The 20,376-nt window shown below is 35.2% G+C and overlaps 1 protein-coding gene across 1 annotated transcript; it reads right to left on the bottom strand.

Moving 5' to 3' along the window:
• Positions 1-3,528: 3,528 nt before the first annotated feature.
• On the bottom strand, positions 3,529-13,375 carry LOC129940277 (glycine dehydrogenase (decarboxylating), mitochondrial). Its single transcript, XM_056048564.1, has 6 exons — positions 13,071-13,375; positions 12,923-13,001; positions 6,503-6,638; positions 6,058-6,448; positions 3,931-5,991; positions 3,529-3,751 (listed from the first exon to the last, which is right to left on the bottom strand). Exons 1-6 carry the CDS (start codon positions 13,272-13,274, stop codon positions 3,641-3,643), a joined length of 2,982 nt encoding a protein of 993 aa, XP_055904539.1. The 5' UTR covers positions 13,275-13,375; the 3' UTR covers positions 3,529-3,640.
• Between the last annotated feature and the right edge of the window lie 7,001 nt (positions 13,376-20,376).

The following is a 20,376-nucleotide window of genomic DNA, read 5'->3' as shown; positions in this document are numbered from 1 at the left end:
GTACATAAGAATTACCAATCTACATCGTGACTTACAAATAGAAACGGTTACAGAAGTTGTTAAAAAATACGCTTCATCGCACAACCAGAGACTGCAAAGTCATACTAATTCTGAAATGGAGTCCGTCTTGAATATAAGAAACCTTGTTCGGAGATTAAGAAGAACCAAGCCTCATGAGCTTATGGTCTAAAAAACATGGGAAAGTATTAAAAGTTTAAACTTCCCCAAAGTGATTGTACAAAGTTAAGAAAGAAAAATCTGTAGTCGATACTTCAAGATTGGTCCTGAAGAAGATGTGGTTTTAGTGGTTAAGAGTCCCACACTACTTGGTGTCGAATACTGCCAAGTGTCTTTTGAAGATTTCCTCCTGTCAAAAAAAACACAAGCGTTAACAGGTTTTTCTCAAAACCCACCTCTGTCTATCAACTCCTACTTTCACCTCCCCGCGGTGAACATCGGGTGCCTAGTACCTCAACTGGAGATTAGGTTCCAACCCCAGTGGATAGTTGTTGGGGCAGCAAACGAGAGAGGGGGAGAGGGGTTTCCACTAAGGCACCTCTCCTTATCCAGGCAGCAGCGAACGAATTCTCGAGATGGAATCAACGGTGGTGCCTACAGTTCCAGTAAGGTTGGGCTTCTTCGACATATTCGAAGCCCAGGCCTGTAAGGAGCGGTTTATCCGGCTCCCCTTCCTTGGAGTTATACTAAGGATCTGGCCCTCCAGGTTGGGGGTTGTGCCGTCGGGGTGACATCCTAGGCAAGCAAAAAAATACCTTTAGTTGCGAAGCACCAACAAGCCTCGGATACGGACGGATTTACTGTTGACAACCCACACAAACGAAATAAGGACAACGAACTTCGGATATGTACGTGGAATGTTGCACCACGTGCAGCCGAACAATTAGCGGAAGCCCTAAACTGCTGCAAGGCAGATATTACCGCCATCCAAGAAGTGCGATGGGATGGACCGCGCAAACTGGTGCGGAGCATGCACCAACTCATCTGCAAAATATGGTCGTAAGAATGCATGCCCGATGAGTGGAATCTCAGCATAGTGTGCCCGATACATTAGAAAGAAGACCCTCTAAACTGCTCCAACTACAGAGGCATCAGTCTCCTTAACATTGCGTATAAGATCCTCTCTGCCGTATTATGTGAACGTCTGAAGCCATTCGTCAACAACCTGATTGGTCCTTATCAGTGTGGCTTCAGACCAGGAAAGTCCACTATCGACCAAATATTCATTCTACGGCAGATCTTGGAAAAAACTCATGAGCTACAAATCGATACCCACCATCTCTTTATCGATTTTAAAGCCGCGTATGACAGCATCTATAGGGAAGAGCTCTACCGAGCAATGTCTAGTTTTGGCATCCCTGTCAAACTTATCCGTTTGTGCAGAATGACGATGGAGAATGCACGCTGCTCTATCAAGGTCGGAAAAGATCTTACCATTGCATTTGATGTCAAAAAAGGTTTTAGACAAGGCGATGCACTGTCATGCGACTTCTTCAACATCGTTCTGGAGAGAATTGTGCAAAACTCAACCGTCAACACTAGAGGCACAATCTTCCAATGGTCCATCCAATTACTCGGATAAAGCGTGATGTCAGTGGAGCGTTTTTGAGCATTGCGACGGAAGCGAAGAAGATGGGTTTAGTGGTCAATGAGGGCAAGACCAAGTATATGCTGTCATCAAAAAAGAACACTGAACGACGATGTCTTGGACAAAACTTCACCATGGACAGCTATAACTTTGAGGTAGTTAAGGACTTTGTCTACCTAGGCACCGCTATTAATGCAGACAACGACACCAGCGCTGAAATCAAACGAAGAATAACTCTTGCAAATCACTGCTTCTTTGGACTTAGAAGGCAATTGAGAAGTAAAATCCTCTCTCGAGCATGTAAAATCACCATCTATAAGACACTCATCATACCGGTTCTCATTTATGGCGCTGAGGCCTGGACCCTGTCAAAGAAAGATGAGAGCGTCTAAGGATGCTTCGAGATGGAATCAAATTCTTCTTGTGATTTTTGGTCCCGTACGCATAGATGGAGAATGGAGGAGAAGATATAACGACGAACTGTACGGGCTTTACAGCGACACTGACCTAGTTAGCAGAATTAAAGTCCAAAGACTTAGATGGCTAGGTCATGTAGAGCGGATTGACATCAACGCTCCAGCCCGGAAGGTCTTCGAATCCCATCTTGAGGGACGGCGCAGTAGAGAAAGACCGTGACTCAGGTGGCACGCCCAGGTGGGAGAGGACCTCAACCAACTTGGCGTGCGAAACTGGAGACAGCTAGCTAGGGACCGAGCTGGCTGGAGACGCATGTTGGTTGAGGCCCAGGGCCGCCCCGGACTCTAGCGCCACCTTAAGGAAGTAAGTTAGTGGTGGCGCTTCACAGTCGACTCTTCAACGTTTGGTGTCCAAATCTGAGGCGACTTTTTCAGTAAACAATCATCCAACTTTCGTACGTTCAAGGAGCACAGGAGTTGCCGAGAACATCGCTGCGGTCTGTGAAAGTGTACAGCAGAACCCGAGATAGTCTATTCCAAGAACTTAGACTTTTGTTGACTTTAACTTGGTAAATTTTGCGTCGCGACTTGGGACTACACCCGTAAAAGATCCAACTGACCTAGGAGCTCAAAGCTTATGACCATAGACAACTCCACGCCGTTTTTTTAGCTGACTGGGCTTCGAATCGTTTGGAAGAGAAGCTCGATTTTTGCTGAAAAATCAACTTTAGTGACGATTCGCATTTGTTTATGTATGGCTGTGTTAACAAGCGAAAGATTTCTTGAAGACGCAGATCTTTGGAAATAAACCACCAATACCTTAAAGGTGAGTTTACCACATGCCATCGCTCAAATTCAGCTGGATCTATGCGGAAGAGTCATTGAAAATTGGACCACTTGGATCCGTGCTTCTTACGGTGAGCCGAAGCTGGTATTTGAATGATGGTATAATCCAGACTTTTAAATAAAAAAATAATGTCGACCACTTTTTGACACATATCAAGCGTTTTCTCAGCCATAACTTGACAAATGTTGTTTTTTAAATGCTGAAGACAAAGGTAAAGGGTTTATCTGCATCAACACGGTCTTTTGCGTAGCCCCACAACAAAATGTCCAGAGGTGTCAAATGGCATTATTTTGGAGTCCAACTCGTTTTACTTCCTATAAACTGCTATAACTTGTTGACAGTTGTTCAGAATATGTTTTCCCTCAAATTAAATTTGTATTTTGTTTGAAATGTGTTTAAATTATTTTAAAAATGATAATGATAGGCCTGAGGCTATGAAACTCATTCCTATTTATAGATGTGGTCCAACAAAATCCCAAAACAAAATTATAGGAAATGTGATAATGTCACAATTTCCAACATACACACAAACATAATGAAGTATAAATGAATACATTAGCCATAACTATAATCTTGACTTCTGCATTTCTCGAATTTCCTATAATGCCGAAATTTATATAAAATTATAAATTTTTCAAGAAAATTTAAATTTTTTAAACTTATGTTCTATTAAACGAATTTATTTAAACATATTTAGGCTTACATAATACAAAAAAGACTGACTCATACATCTAGGACTTAAATTTTAACGAAAAACAAACACTTTTTGAATTAAAATTCCGGAAGAATTGGAGGACACGTACACACCAAATGCTTATCACCGTAAGCATCATCAATTCGTCCAACTGTTGGCCACATTTTTGATTCAGATTTTACGAAGGGCTGTCAAATAAAAGAAAATAAACATTATTTTTTGACATTTAAAGCTTTTACTAGGTTTGTTCCTTTATCCTCGGTTTCTCTGATTTTCTGTGAGTTTTGGCTTAAGAAGCTGTCAATGATCTGACGTGACCAAAAATCAAAGAAATCTTTAGTACAAGAAATCAACAAAAAATACATACCGCTGGAAAAGCTGCCAATTCCCTACTGTACGGCCTATTCCAACTATCCGAAACAACTTGTGACTGAGTGTGGGGCGCCATTTTCAAAGGATTCACACTCTTATCCATTCGACCTTCTTCGATTTCTCTGATTTCACTACGAATCGAGAGCATTGCTTCACAAAACCTATCCAATTCCTGTTTATCTTCTGACTCGGTTGGTTCAATCATCAGAGTTCCCCCAACGGGCCATGACATTGTCGGAGCATGAAATCCGTAATCCATTAAGCGCTTGGCAATATCAACGGCTTCTATATTTGCCGATTTCTTTAAATCTCTCACGTCCAAAATGAATTCATGTGCCACTAAGCCATTTTTGGGGTCTTTGAACAAAGTCTTGTATTCCCCTTCGAGACGCTTGGACATGTAGTTGGCATTGAGGATTGCAACTTGTGTCGCTCTCTTAAGACCTTTACTTCCCATAAGTTTGATGTATGACCACGATATGGGGAGAATCGCTGAGCTACCAAATGGTGCAGCACTCACAACACCGAAGCTATTGGCTTCACACTCTAGAGGGCTTATAACTGGATGACCAGGCAGATAGGGAGCCAGGTGAGATTTCACTCCAATCGGTCCCATTCCCGGTCCACCTCCACCGTGAGGAATGCAGAATGTTTTATGCAAATTCAAATGGGATACGTCGCTTCCGTAGTCACCAGGACGACACAAACCCACTTGGGCATTCATATTGGCTCCATCGAGGTACACCTGACCACCGTGCTCGTGGATCATATCGCAAATGTCAGCCACAGTCTCCTCGAACACACCCATCGTGGACGGGTAAGTAATCATCAGACAGGAAAGATCCCTTTCGTGCTCGGAAACTTTGTCCTTCAAATGAGCCATGTCTATACTTCCGTCAGGCTTCAGACGAATTGGTTCCACCTTCATGCCAGCCATTTGTGCGGAAGCAGGGTTGGTCCCGTGTGCACTGATTGGGATCAAGCAAATATTCCGATGACTCTCATTGCGATGCTCATGATAAGATCGAATTGCTCGCAGACCAGCGTATTCTCCCTGCGCTCCACTATTGGGCTGGAATGAAATTTTGTCATATCCTGTGATCTCACAGAGATCCTTTTCCAGCTCGTTGAACATCTGATGATAGCCCTGAGCCTGCTCGACCGGTGCAAATGGATGGATGTCGGTAAAGTGGTGAAACGAGCATGGCATCATTTCGGTGGTAGAATTGAGCTTCATTGTACACGATCCCAGAGGTATCATAGAATGGACCAAAGAGATATCCTTGTTCTCTAACTTCTTCATGTAGCGCACCATTCTCGATTCACTGTGATGAGTGCTAAAGATGGGATGTGTCAAATAGGCTGAAGTTCTCAGGAATTTTGTATTCTCAATTGAGTTCTTTGCAATGTCTGATTCGTTGAGAACTTCCTCAATAGACTTACATCCAAAAATCGACAAGAGATCGGATATGTCATTGGGGGAGACCGTCTCATCAAGGGCTACACTCACTGAGCCATCGGGGAAATATCTGAAGTTTATTCTTTTCTCCTCGGCTCGTTTACGGATTTCTTCCACTGTCATCGCTTGAGATGGGATGATATGTAGGGTGTCAAAGAAACGCTCATTACTGACTTTGTGTCCAGCACTTATTAGGCCCGCATAAAGAGTAAGCGCTGAATGATGGATTCGCTTAGCTATTTCCTTAAGACCCTGTGGGCCATGATAAACAGCGAACATTGCAGACATATTTGCCAACAAGGCTTGAGCAGTGCAGATATTACTGGTAGCCTTGTCACGTCTGATGTGTTGTTCACGAGTTTGGAGGGCCAATCTGTAGGCATCGTTACCATCTGCATCCCTTGTGACACCAATCATGCGGCCAGGCATGAGTCGCACCAAGCTTTGTTTGCATGCAAAGAATCCTGCATGCGGACCTCCATAACCCAGTGGGACGCCCAATCGTTGTGACGTACCAATAGCTATATCAGCTCCAAATTCAGCTGGTGGTCTGAGAAGAGTCAATGCCAAAAGGTCTGTTGCCACTACTGTTAAAGTCTGAAATATATACAATTTAAGTTAAAGCTTCTTTTTTAAAGTGACTATTTTTTTAAATGTACTCACTCCATTTTTTCGAGCAAGTTCTGAGATACTTTCAAAGTCGTTAACGTCACCATAAGTATCGGGATATTGCAGAAGAATTCCCGCAAACTCACGACTCTTCAGATCAGCATTCTGAATTGGTCCTACTTCAATTTCGAGATCCAAAGCCGAAGCACGAGTTTGGACTACAGATATAGTTTGCGGATGGACTTTGTTCGAGATATAAAGCTTGTTTCGTTTATTGTGTCTGGCACATAAACACATGGCTTCAGCTGCTGCAGTTCCTTCATCGAGAAGTGAAGCATTTGCAACATCAAGTCCAGTCATTTCTGAGACCAGCGTCTGATAATTTAGCAGAGATTCAAGACGTCCTTGGGCAATTTCAGGTTGGTAGGGCGTGTATTGAGTTGTCCTTAGAAAATAAATCAATAATTCTATACATAATCGGAAAACATTAATGCCTTACCATCCTGGGTTTTCGAATATATTCCGTTGGATTGTGTGCGGAACATAGCAATTGTGATAACCCATCCCGATGTAAGATCTCCAAATTTCATTTTTATTGGCAATCGATCGGATTCTTTCAATTAGTTCATGTTCACCTGAAAAGTTAAAAGTAACATGTTAGATATAAGAATTTTTGAAGTTAAAATAGGCCAAAGGAAAATGGTTCAGGTTTAGATGACAAGGTAAGGTTAAGCTAAAGTGGCTTTTCGTGATGGAGTAGAGTAGGCCATTGTAATACTACATGAATTTTGAGGCTTTCTTCTTATCTCTTCTTATGAAACAAATTTGAGTCTCTTACAAAACTTGAAAGGCTGATTATGTTAATATGACTGCTATCGGTAAGATCGTTATAGAAGAATTCTCCTAGTTAATTCTTGCGTTTTTGAGCTAGAGCAGGGCATGTACAGAGGAGTTAAAGAACTGTTGCTCGCTCTTCCTTGATCATGCAGCTTCCGCAAAAGTCATTTGAAAATACGCCTGGACACTTGGCAATCTTTCCGGGTTATGACACCGATTAGCGAGCATATATGCGATCTGCAAGCACCTAGAACGCTTAAGATCTAGTGTGTAGTAATTCCACCTAACGTTTGCCTTCTTTATAGCGTCTTGCATGTGCCATCTCTAACAGAAATATTGACTGTAATAGAGTTTGTCGAGACAGATTCCAGAGATTTAATAGCGACATGACTATCTAAAAAAATGGATATCAGACGACATAAGTAAGGAAAAATCTAAGAATCTGATTCGCCACGTATTAAATAAGTTACTTCTAATGAAGGCAACTTTATTGGAAAGTTGACAGGAAAGTTAGTCGACAACTCAAGGGACTTCATTTGAAGTCAACTGTCAACGTAATTAGTTAGATTTTGAAGTGTCATAAACTTCTAACTCGGAACTTCACTTCACTGACATCTACCTTCAGTTGACCGTGCAAAAACTACCAAAACCATAATTGTCAACAAAACAGTCTTTAGGAAAGCTACAATTCCATCTCGACTTGCATTGTAAGGAAATGTTACTTACTCCTTTTCCAATTTGACAAGGAACCCTTTTACATAAATCATCAAATAGAATTGTGCAGCAAATAAATAAATCACAGAGTTATAAAGTACAGCTTTTAGTTGAATTAAAAATTATGATTGACTGTCATTTTGACATAAGTAGAATAAGTTAGGGAGATTTTTCTTGACCAGCTTTCCAGTCAAATGATTAACTGTCATTTTGACATAAGTAGAATAAGTTAGATAGATTTTTCTTGACCAGCTTTCCAGTCAAACTTGTTGTTGATGTTTTCTTAATTGGAAAGCAATTTTTGTGAATTGGCCAATCAGATACAACTAACTTTCAATTATCTCATGTCGGCCAAACTTACAAACTATCAAGACAAGTCTACGTTTGTTAAAATGACAGTTGATCATTTATTTGTGTTTGGTTTGAAGCTGAACTTTTTTTATTTTTCTGTACAATTCCGTTTAATATTTTTTGTAAAAGAGTTCCTTGTCAAATTTATAAAGGAATGAATAATTTGTCTATACAATACAAAATAGCAGCCGTGATGGACTTGCGGCTTTCATATGGAGCGTTTGGTAAACAATAATTTGTTTTGTTGCATTGGTTAAAGTTTACTTTTAAAGAACGCAGTTCGCTGCAAATGAAGGCCCTTATGTCGTCTCAACCTGCCTATTGTTTTTAAACAAACTATTAACTTTGCATGTTCAGTACTTTTAATTTATTAATAGTAACTATTAAAAACTTCAAGAACTGAACAACAAAATTTAACATTTATTGGCAATAGTTGGAATAGTTGGTGTTTTTTTCTTTGTATGTTGGTGCTGTCATTATGCTGTATTTTTATTAATCAGAACTGACATCACGTTAGTTTCAACTAAGGAAAATTAGGATGTTATTGCTTTGATCAATTGCATGGGCCAGAAAAGAGGTCTACCATTTATAATGTTACTGTATGTTGAGTTTATCTATAAGGCCGAAAACGCCTACTTCCAAAACGTTTTGGAAAAAAGCAAAGGTACTAAAAAATAAAAACAAATTTAATGATTCTGAAATGGCAGAAGTTTGTACAAACTCATTCGAACAAAATTCCAATAATCAGTTGATTAAAGACATCAGCTTAGAAAACACATAGTAAATGAGTCTATCATTATTATCGATGAGCCCTTGTCAACAAACGGTTACGTTTCAAATAAAGATATCTTGGGAATAATTCAAAATTAGAGTAGCAATAGACACTCTCAAAAACTCGCATTTTAAAGAACTTCCAGTCATTGGAGTAACTTTCAGTTGTTATATTGCTTAATTGTTAATGCTTGCTTAAAGTTAAAATATTCTCGAACCAAATGTTAGCAAAATATATGAACAATTTATTAAAATAAAACTAGTTGACTTTCTTGAGATCTCGAATGTCAAGTTCATAGTACCATCCATCAAATGCTTAGAATATGTAACGATATATTAACGAAAAGCTTACTGTGAAAAAGTCTACTGGTCTTGTCCTTTTGGATGTTCAAAAGGCTTTTGATAGTATGTATCGCATTTCTTATTTCCGTGCATGTCAGGGGACCAATATTAATACTTCTGATAGATCTACGTATGTCCGGCAGTTGATTATTTGCATTAGCGTTTGCAATTGTATTCTGATCATTGTTCAGCAATGTACAGAAGTGCTGCTTTCATCTCCGGAATTGATCTTAGATTGATACTAAAAGACTACCGCTCACTCACGAACAGGATGGTTGACAATATTTTGTTGGCCTACAAGATCCTTAGTGATTTTGTACAGCTTTATCACGAGGTGTCTTGAGATATCCACAAATACTTATCTCTAGATTGCCTCGGTACCGTTTCAGATCTAACTTCAATAAAAATTCTCTTTACCGTGCCCCATAACGTCTCAACGGGAACATTTGCGTTTAACCTCGCATTTGACGCCTTGTAGTTAAGAGTGTTTGCAAAATCATTTGGGTCACTTAAAGTGATTGTATTAAATTTTCTGGTTGCCGTATCTGTACTTCTTCGGATAGCAGCTGTTGGCAGTCAAATTGTAGCTAATATAGCAGATGATGATCGCGTGATTTCCTCCATCGTTGCTGTATTATAAAATAGTCGATTTGGTTTTCTGTTCCACCATCAGGGGAAACCCAGGTAACTTTGTGGCAGGTCATATGTGGGAAAAGGGTTCAACCTACCACCAGCTGACGGGCATTACAAAAGTCGACCATTGTCACTTCGTTGACCTATGCCGTGTCAACCCCTGAGTTATCCTAGCCAACTTTAGCATTGAGGTCCCCCATGATGATAGTTATGTCACCCTTTGGAACTCTGCTGTAGACCGAGTTCAGTTGACCGTAGAATGAGCTTTTGTTTTCTTCTGCTGCATCATTCGTCGGAGATGTAGCACACTGGATGATGGTGAGTTTGCGAATTCTAAACCTTATAAAATCCCAGATCAAAGTCATTAGAGTAACTTAGATCCAATATTGAATACAAGATGTTGTTGCAACGTGATAATTGTATTTTTTATTATTGTTGGAAAAACAAATTATTTAGAAGCGCACTTCTTTTAATATATTGAGTCAGTTACAAGAATTCAAAAATGTTTGATTTTTCAAATACTTTCGTAGATTTCTGAGAATTTTCTCAAACGAATTGACAGAGCAAAAGCTTATGATTACGTTTTTATTTAAAAACAAAAAAATTTATTTAAAGTTCTCAAAACACAAATATTTCTTATTTTCTGCGTTTGTCATTAATATGACATTCACAAAGCTAGTTGAATTTTGACTACGTAGTCACTATAGCTTCACAGATCGACAAAGTTTTCTTACTAGCATTAAAATTGCACATTTTCAATAGATTTTGGCAGCCCTAATTTAAATACAACTTCAAAATTAATTTATCACGGTATTACTGAGGTATTACTTTTTTAAATTCGAAAAAAAACACTTTTGTAAGGCTTTTTGAGGATATTTTAAGATTATGATGTAGCATTTTTTCAATTAAATCCGTGATGTTTTTCCAATAATTTTCTTCAATATTTACATAGTTAAAAGACTTATAATATTTCATAAAATAATTCACTTGAAAAGGTGTTAGATTTCACGTGTCTAAAAAAAATCTAAAAGAATCGTTAAATCATTTTTACTAAAATCGTATTCAACAGAAAAAAAGCAAAACAGTTTAAAAGTAAATTTGGTTTTTGTAACGAGCATGTTGTCTATTCAATTCTATTATATCAGGTTTTTGAAATAATGTTGAAAAGGGTAAAATAGTTAACATTTGAGTTTGGATTTGAAATTAGACCTACAAATTTTTCCAAAATTTTTAAAGTATCAAATTTAAGTTTTTCTCAAAACTTTTTATAGACTTAAATAAAGACTGATAACTTAAATGACAATTTCCAGAAACAAAGTTTAAGATTATAAAATGCTTTAAATTATATCTTAAAGTGAAAGTTTTGTACTTTTCAAAAAGATCATACAATTTCAAATTCATTGTTAATAGAGTTTTAACTTAGGCCATATTTAAAAAAAACCTGATGTTGATGAGATTCGAATTAAGGAAATCTTAATCCTTTAAAAAAGCAACATAAAAAACATCATTTTGTCGATCAGTGTAAAAAATGCGCCAAATCACTATTCTTAGCCTCTTTTAGTGCTTTAGACAATTCTTGAAAATTTCTAAGAATACTTAGGTTAGGTTAAAGTAGATTTACGTAATGGAGGAGGACACACTTATGTTCATTGTGAGAATTTTGAGGCTGTCTTTTAAGCTCATTAAAACCAGTTTGAGTCCGTCTTGAAACGTTATGGTCTGATTATGGTAATATGATTGAGATCATTCAAATAGTTATAGAAAAATTCTACTAGGTACAGAGGAGGTGAAGAACTGTTTAATGTTCTTCCTCATCTATAAAGCTTCTGCAAAAGTCATTTGAGAATGTAAACTGTGTCCGGTTATAAAATGAGATATGATAAACGGTAATGGACTGTTATAGAGTTTGTAGAGACAATGTCCAGAGATTTAATAGCGGCCTGTCTATCTAAGAAAGTACGGATATCAGAAGTTGATATCACGTTTTATTAAAAGGACAAGTCTTTTTTTATCCCCAAAGTTCCGCCTGGAACACGCTAGAATGATTGTTAAGTCAGAATGAGAGACTTAATTTCATTCATTCAGAGGCACCACCTCCACCAATCCCACCAATCCATTTGTATAAAAGTGAACTGGCTCGTCTTCCAGGAATGCCCTTTTCCCCTAGAGAGATCTGAAAGGTATAGAAATCTGAAAGTTTCCTTGATTAGGTGATGGTGTTAACCGAATAGCAGAGCTTGCAGCTATTTGTTTGCTAAGCGTATCAAAAATTAAAACAGATACTGGGATTTTTGATCTGTATAACCGATGCGTAATTCGTGGTTGTAGGCCCCAATTATTACCAATACCTTCTTTGCAAGAAAAGAGGGCTACAGTAAATTTGTTGCCTCTTTCTTGTACATTGCGTTTTCAATTTAGTTTTTTGTCTAAAATAAGGTTCAGGTACTTAGTCTCGTCTGAGAACTTTAATTATATTCTTTAATATAGGGAGGGTTAACAAATTTAATTTTGTATTTCCGCGAAAATAGGATTTATTCGGTTTTGTTTAAAAAACATGCCGATCAGCCCAAACAATTTAAATCTCTTAGATTTTATAAATGTAAACTGACGAAAATATCAATTGAAAATGTTAATTTTCAAAAACATCTGAGAATCTCAAATGGTTTTGTATTTCTGTATTGCTAACTATTATTTTTTCTCTTTTATAATTTTACTTTTTTTAAATTCATTGCTTTTTGTCTTAAGAAGTCCACAAACTTTTACGTTGATTGTTCTTTAAACAATACACCAAAGAACAGAAACTTCTTCAGAAAGTGAATCGAAATTTGTGGATCCAATTTCTGACAACAAAAACCTACTATAGACTATTGCTTTATTAAGAAAGACCAATTTTTTTATTAACAACTAGACTAATGTAACGTTTATCTTTCAAAAACAATCACACGCAACATGGAAAATTAACAGAAACGATTATTTCAAAAACCGAAATATTTTGGCATCCAATCATTAATGGAAAACAAAAACATCATTTGCTACAAAATCGGTACACATGTTACGTCAGAGCATTTAATTTCTATGCTAATATCGTTATCTTTTAATTGTAAATATTTTCCTAAGCTCCTATGGGGGTCTACGTAGACAATTTTTCTTATCAATAACAATAATTCACAATGCCTTGACCTTCTTGATAACACATCCACAGCATCAGAGAACATCAATTTAACTATTTATTTGCAATTGTTTTATAAATTTTAAAAAATATATTACATACTTAACGGTTTGTCGAGATTTAAATCCCTGTTAAGTTGAATGCTCTTTGGAACTGCTTTTTCTGTGAGTTCATTGAGTGACTAAAAAGTTAAAAATAAATTTAATTAAATTAAACTTCCAATTAGTTTGTATGGGACTTCAGTATTTACCTTATAACCTAAGGTATCAAGCATGGCAACAACATCCGTTTTACGGGGACCTATATGACGACTTGGAAAGTCTGAGTTCTTAGGATACAAAACATCGTTTGCAGAGCTAGCAAAATATTGGAATTTATTTTTAAAATAATTTTCACTGAGTTTCTTGTAGGAGAGCAATTTAGTCGAGGATGATTTAAAAATTAAACGATTCATTTTAACACTTAAATAACTTGAGCTCAAAGGAATACAAATTAAAATTTAATCCCGACTTTGTGACCAATACTCGTTCGATATAAGCGATTGACTGAATTCGCATGTCCAGGTTTAACGAACATTCATGCTTGGAAATGATGATGATAAGGAAAGCAAATGATCTTCTTATCTTCACAGCTGCTGATTTGGTTTCAATATTCTTTTGAATTGAACGGGGCAATAATGAATAAAGTGAACTACTTCAAGTTGATAAGACAAATAGAAGAAATCAATGATTTTATTCGGAAATGAACGAAGTCTAACAAAACTGACAGCAGTAAAATAAGTACTTAGAAAAAGATCCTTAGTTTGAAGCTAAAATGCATTTTCAGGCATTATTTTGGTTTTCAAGTAGATATTATTTATATCATGCGTTCGTGCCGACTTTGACTTGATTGAATAGAAACGTGGAAGTCTTATGAGGCAATCTGAAATGTTACCTCAAGCTTGGACAGTTGACAACTGTATTGTCAATTTAATGCTGTTTCATTTATTTCAGAATCTGTGTATAGCAAAAATGTTCAAATTAAAAAAGTGTAAGTAAACTTATGTTTTGCAAATTCTTGAGCCAAGCTTTATGACACATGATATCGTAAAAGATCATAAAGTTGGTAAGATATCAGTCAAAAACCCGAACGATATAAAGCGTTATTGACATTGAAAAAGTGGTCACTATATTAGAGAAAGTTAAACTAGATTGTTGATAAAACTCGAATTTGAAGCCCAAACAAACTACCAACTCGGAAACTCCCAACATTTTATGTTACTGTAATCGGTCCGATTTTTCAAGTTGAAAATGTTGACATTTCTCAACACTTCAAGGTAACTAGAATCTAAATTTAAGGTTCTTAGAAAGATGTCTGTTTGTGCGTGTAAATGTACGTTCTTTCGTATCATTTAAAAAAAACATATTGGTAACTAGTTTCAAACTTAACAAGTGAACAATTTTCTTAATAAATGCAGAATTTCAATCAAATAACAGTTCGCATACAAACAAACCTTAAATAGAAGTGCAGTATATAAAATATAAAAAAAAAACTGGGATGCGACCCACACTGATAACTTCCAATCCCGTCTGTCGATTTTTCTTGCTTAAAAGTTTGTCTATATGTACTCGTATCAATTTTTACCAAATTTGCGTACTATTTTTTGTAGATTTAATTTTTTATGAAAAAACGGACTGTTGGATTTTTATATAAAAATTACTGAATATCAAAAACAATGTTTTCTGTGAAATAAAATAATTTAGAAGCCAATATTTTTAATTTTTAAAAAGCTATTTTAGTCGAAATAAAATTTTTACCAAGTTTTAGCATTGTTTTTTTTAGAGTTTTATTTTTTGTAAAAAAACTGTCAATTCGATTTTTTTCAAAATTTTATCGAATGTTGAAAACAATATTTCTTATAAGATAAAATAAGTTTGAAGCCAATATTTCAAGTTTTTGAAAAGATATTTGAGTCGAAAATCAATTTTTACCAACTTTTATACATTTTTTTAGGTTCTTATTTTTTGTAAGAAATTGTTAATTCGATTTTTCTCAAACTTTGTCCTAATGTTGAAAAAAATATTTTTTATAAGTAAAAATTAGTTAGAAGCTATTATCTCAAATTTTTGAAAAGATATTTGAGGCGAAAATCATTTGTTACCAACTTTTGTTAATTTTGTTCGGTTTTTAATTTTTTGTAAAAAAACTGTCAATTCGATTTTTTTCAAAATTTTACTGAATCTTGACAACAATATTTTTTGAAAGATAAAATATATAAATAAATATAGATATTTGAATCGATATTTAATTTTTACCAAGTTTGAGTAATGTTTTTTTTAGATTTTTATTTGTTATGAAAAAAAAACTGTCAATTCGATTTTTCTTAAAATATCAGATGTCAAAAACTTTATTCTTCGTTGCACAAAATTGTTTTGGAGATGAAATCATATTTTAGTCTTAAAATTTTGGAGGTGACAAATTTTTTTTTTCAGTTTTTTTGATTTATAAAAAAACCGTTTAATGGATTTTTTTCAAAAAATATAATTCTTTGACATCACATTACAATATATTGTATAAAATTTAATTCAAGTCTCTAGCGCTTTTGGTTCTTAAGATATTTAGGGTTAACCAAAAAAACCACCCACGCATTTTTCTTGAGAGCCCTTTCTGCATCTTTCTGCCTTATTATCTGTATAACAAAATTTATTTGAAATCGAAATCTCTTCTGGTTCTTGAGCTATGGACGACGAAAAAAACGTCGCGAACGTACGGACGTACGAACGTACGTACACACGCACGCACAGACATCTTTCTAAAAATCTTTTATTTCGACTCTAGGGACCTTGAAACGTCGAGAAATGTCAAAATTTTCAATTTGACAAATCGGACTCATTACAATAACTTCCTATGGGAAGTTAAAAAAGTGAAACACTAAGAGCCCGTTCACACGATTCGATGTTTTCACCGTATCGAACATTTTATCGATTGGTGTCTTTCGCTTGGAGTGTTCAGACGGTACGGTAATTTTACCGTACACCATACTCAACCCTACACCGACGACCCACTACGACTCTTTACTAGCAATAAATTATTCGACAGTAGCCCAGACGAAAAATGAAGCAGTGTCGGTCAAAATATCGAATCGTCTGAACGCACTGTCTATAAATACGTTGCCTCGATGAGCCGAATCTGTTTTTTTACCTTACGACCGAAAACGAGACAAAACCGAATGACAAAATCGACCTAATCGGTGATTTTACCGTATACAGTTAAATGCCGTATCGTCTGAATTTACTCATTTAAATTATATTGACACTGGCTTATACGGTAAAATCGACGATACGGCAAAATCGCCGATTGGGGATCGTGTGAACGGGCTCTAATAAATCAAGCAATAACGACTACCTGGCTTCATATTTTTTGAAGAAGACCAGTGAAAAGAAGATGAGTTGCAACGGAAGAAATGTTTAAACGAAAGACTAGGTAGTGCGTCATAAGCAGGAAGATTTGTATACAAAATTGGTCGTCTAAATGCGAAGTCGCAAATTCAGACCAATTGGCTGGTATGCGACTAACATTAATTTCAAAATTTTACCAGATGTCAAAAACTTCATCCTTCGTTACATTACAGTTTTTGGAAGATGGAATCATTTATTTTCCGTTGGTTTTTCTTTTTAAATGCTACGGTAAAAAAAGCTTCCCCACTTAATTTTCCTTTAAGTATTATCATCGTTTAACAAAATTTATTTGAAGTCGATACCTCAGGTTATTGAGATATTTATGACTTAAAAAATCTTGCCAAACGTACCTATACACGCACGCACAGACATCTCTCTAAAAATGTTTTATTTACATTCTAGGGACCTTAAACCGTCGAGAAATATAAAAGTTTTAAATTTGACCAATCGGACCGATTACATAACTTCCTGTGGGAAGTGGGGGGAACCCACTTCAAATACATTGCATCTTGACACCTATGTATGCACGACTCGCTGATCTCAAATATGGTTTCGACGAACGTGTAGGTGGCCAAATTTTTGTCCTGCAGAGGTCACCGAAAATCCGTTTTTTTTTTTGGCGTTTTTCGAATTTTAGGAAACCACTTGAAATTGGTCTTATGCAGAAGCCCTCGACACCCTGATTGCCAAAATGTAAATGACAGAAGTCTTCGTTCCCGCATTTTCACGGCAAACGTTGTCCTGAGTTTGAATATGTGCATGACAAACGTTGAGGTGGCCCCATTATTGTTTTTCCTTTGGATAACAGACGTAGTTCAACTAAATAAATCGCAATCGAAAGCGATACCAGAGTATAATTATGCTTACAAAAAATAAGTTTGCAAGCAACTAAATAGGTGGGGAGCGCGATTTTTTGGGAGTTAATTTTTAGCAATAGAATTTTAAGAAAAACCACTTCTGATAATTTCTTGAAATGAAAATATACGTAATTTAAAAAGAGTTTCACTTTTAAATTATAAATTGTAATTGACAGACGTTTAAATTCAGCCAACTGCTCACTATAGCCACTTAAGTCGCGAATGCAAATTTGTATGTTATCAATTAATATGCAGAGATAGTGTCTTGAAATCTATGTCAACACAAAGAATTCGGCTTCCGTTAATAACATTCCAAATTTCAGGCGTCGATGTTTAGCCAAGCTTAAAAAAGGCGTTGAGAACTAGGGCCTAGTGACTTACAACTCCTGTATGCCAGTAATGTTGTCAGGGATGAAGGATCGAACCCAAGACCTCGGACATGATAGTCCATCACACACCATCAATTAAATTTAAAAATGTATTTGTTATTTTCTTTTAATTCTAAAAAGGATTCAATGCTTGATTTGTCAAATTATTTTTTTTTTACATTTCAAGGTCCATTATTTGAAGAGTCTTCTGTGTGCCCATACGTTCTTAAATATAGTTCGACGCATCTTAAGAATTAGCAAATTTCAAACAAATTTTATTTCACAGATTATAGAATCAAACAAAATGGTCAGGTTTAGACAACATAAGGGACTTCATTTGAAGTCAACTGCCTTCTTTGAACGTCAATTTTGACCAAAACAACTAGATAGTTGTTAAAGTGTCTTAAACTTCCGATTCGGAACTTTAGCTCACCAACCTCTACTTTCAGTTGATCATGCAAAAATGTTGTACAAAAAACTTCTTAGTCTCCTAAGAGACTGCAAGTTCATCTCGACTTTTATTTTGTATTTTAAATAAATGTTACGTACTTAATTTCCTTAGCAATTTAACAAGGAACTCTTTTACATGAATAATAAAATTGAATTGTATACAAAATAAATAAATCACAAAGTAATTTATAAAGTTCAGCTTTTAGTTAATTCAACAATCATGATTAGCCGTCATATTGTCATAAGTGAAATTGACTTGATAGTTAGGGAGATTTTTCTTGGCTAACTTTCCAGTCTACTTTCCAATAAAACTATCTCAATTGGAAAGGAATTTTTTGGCAGCTGGCCAATCAGATTCTAGAAACTTGCCTAACCTTGAAGTCCCTAATGTCGTCTAAACATGCCCAATCTCAGGAACCAACGAAACTATCGACTTCAATTAGATTTTATATAAATTAGAATATTGGGACGTTATACCAAGTTGGTAGAAACTCAAAACAAATCACAAGAGAGTATTTTTATATGTAAAATTAAGAACTTAAAAAAAAAAATGAACTCGAAAATCTTATGAAAATTAAAATTATATCATCTCCAGAATAATTACATGCAACGAAAAGTAGCGTTTCTTACATGTGGTGTTCGAACAACCGAATCGACGGTTTGAAAAAAAAAACCTAAAAACTACTAAAAACTTGTTAACATTGTTTTTGATTCGAAAATTTTAAGAACAACTAAAGTTTTAGACTTCCTTCAGGTTTAAAAGAGTGGAATTAGAGATCTCAAACCTTTGAGAAGTGACTTCGCAAGCTTCAATACTTTGCTTTTTTGTATTAAACTTCAAATTCACTAACCAAAATCATAAAAAATGTTGAAGAACTCTTCAACTGATCTGATAATATCAGCTAACAGGGTTTTTCATCGCGTAACTCATAAGGTGTTATACAGATAATAAGGCAGAAAGATGCAGAAAGGGCTCTCAAGAAAATTGGGTGGTTTTTACTATAGCAGTTTGAAAAAAATGTGAAAATTTTGGTTAACCCTAAATATCATACGAACCAAAAACACTAGAGACTTAAGAAATCCAACAAATTGTTTTTTTTTATAAATCAAATAAACTGAAAAAAAAATTTGTCACTCGAAAATTTTACGACTAAAATATGATTTCATTTCCAAAACAATTTTGTACAAACAACGTTTTTAACATCTGGTCACATTTTAAGAAAATCGAATTGACAGTTTTTTTACAAAAAATAAAAACTAAAAAAACATTACTCAAAGTTGGTAAAAATTTGATTTTGACTCAAATATCTTTTCAAAACTTTCAGATATTAGTTTCAAAATACTTTTATCTTTTAAAAAATATTATTGTCTAGATTCAGTAAAATTATGAGAAAAACCTAATTGACATTTTTCTTACAAAAAATAGAAACCCAACAAAAAAACAATACTAAAACTTGGTAAAAATGTCCTTTGGGCGCAAATAGCTTTTCAAAAATTAAAAATATTGTCTTCAAACTCATTTTATTTCACGGAAAATATTTTTTTCGATATTGAATGTTTTTTTTTTATAAAAATCCAACAGTCCGTTTTTTCATAAAAAAAATAAAATCTACAAAAAAAGTGCGCAAATTTGGTAAAAATTGATGTTCGGTTCTCGACATCTTTCAAATTAATTTCATTCATCCAACTTGTAAAGATTTAAGAAATGTTACCAAAGTTGGTAAATTTCTTGTTTCTATTTAAAGAAACTAGATTTTTAAACTAAACTATTTTTTAATATGAAAAATCTTGTTGATAATTAATTAATTAATTTTGAAATGTGTGTTAGAATAATTCAACTAACAACTTTTTTAACCCAACATGAAAACCTACAGACTTTTAAGCATGACAAATCGACAGACAGGATGGGAAGTTATCAGTGTGGGTCGCATCCCAGCCTCTTTTTAATTTAGTTTTTTAGCAAGAAGACAGGCGAATTTATATTTGTTTTCATACTAACTTTTTAAGTTCATTGAGTCTGTGTGACCGGCTTCTGTCATAAGACCTTTTTGTCAAACGTTGAAAAATTATTGATTGCACACATTTCGAAGTTCCATAAATGACCATTTTAATTATTTTGACAATATTAATATTTTAAAGGGCACCAGTTTGAATTTTACAGCGTGAGTCACATTCTAGCATCACTGATTTCACACAAAACAAAACATAATCCCCTTCTAAACCTCCTATTTAACAAAAACTACAAAAGTGCTATGTTACCATAAAAAGTACTTTCTTATAAGAAAACAATTTACTTTGCCCTGGCAACTCCCAATTAGACATATTCGCAAATACCAATCTTCTATATACTTCTCCTTCACTCACTCCCACCAACCCCACATGCCAGACAAAGAAAACTCTACCACCAACTCAACATTTGATAGAAAAATTCCAAACTTGAAATC

This window comes from Eupeodes corollae, chromosome 1 (genome assembly GCF_945859685.1).
Source record: "Eupeodes corollae chromosome 1, idEupCoro1.1, whole genome shotgun sequence".
NCBI classification, from domain to species: domain Eukaryota; kingdom Metazoa; phylum Arthropoda; class Insecta; order Diptera; family Syrphidae; genus Eupeodes; species Eupeodes corollae.
Note: the sequence above shows the minus strand (reverse complement) of the source record. Positions and strands in the feature narration are given on the sequence as shown.

Coding starts and splice junctions, on each gene's coding strand:
- LOC129940277 (XM_056048564.1), bottom strand. CDS start 13,274: ATGAATCGTTTAATTTTTAAATCATCCTCGACTAAATTGCTCTCCTAC. Junction 6,449..6,502: donor ATATTCGAAAACCCAGGATG/GTAAGGCATTAA, acceptor TTATTTTCTAAG/GACAACTCAATACACGCCCT. Junction 3,752..3,930: donor AATTGGCAGCTTTTCCAGCG/GTATGTATTTTT, acceptor TTTATTTGACAG/CCCTTCGTAAAATCTGAATC.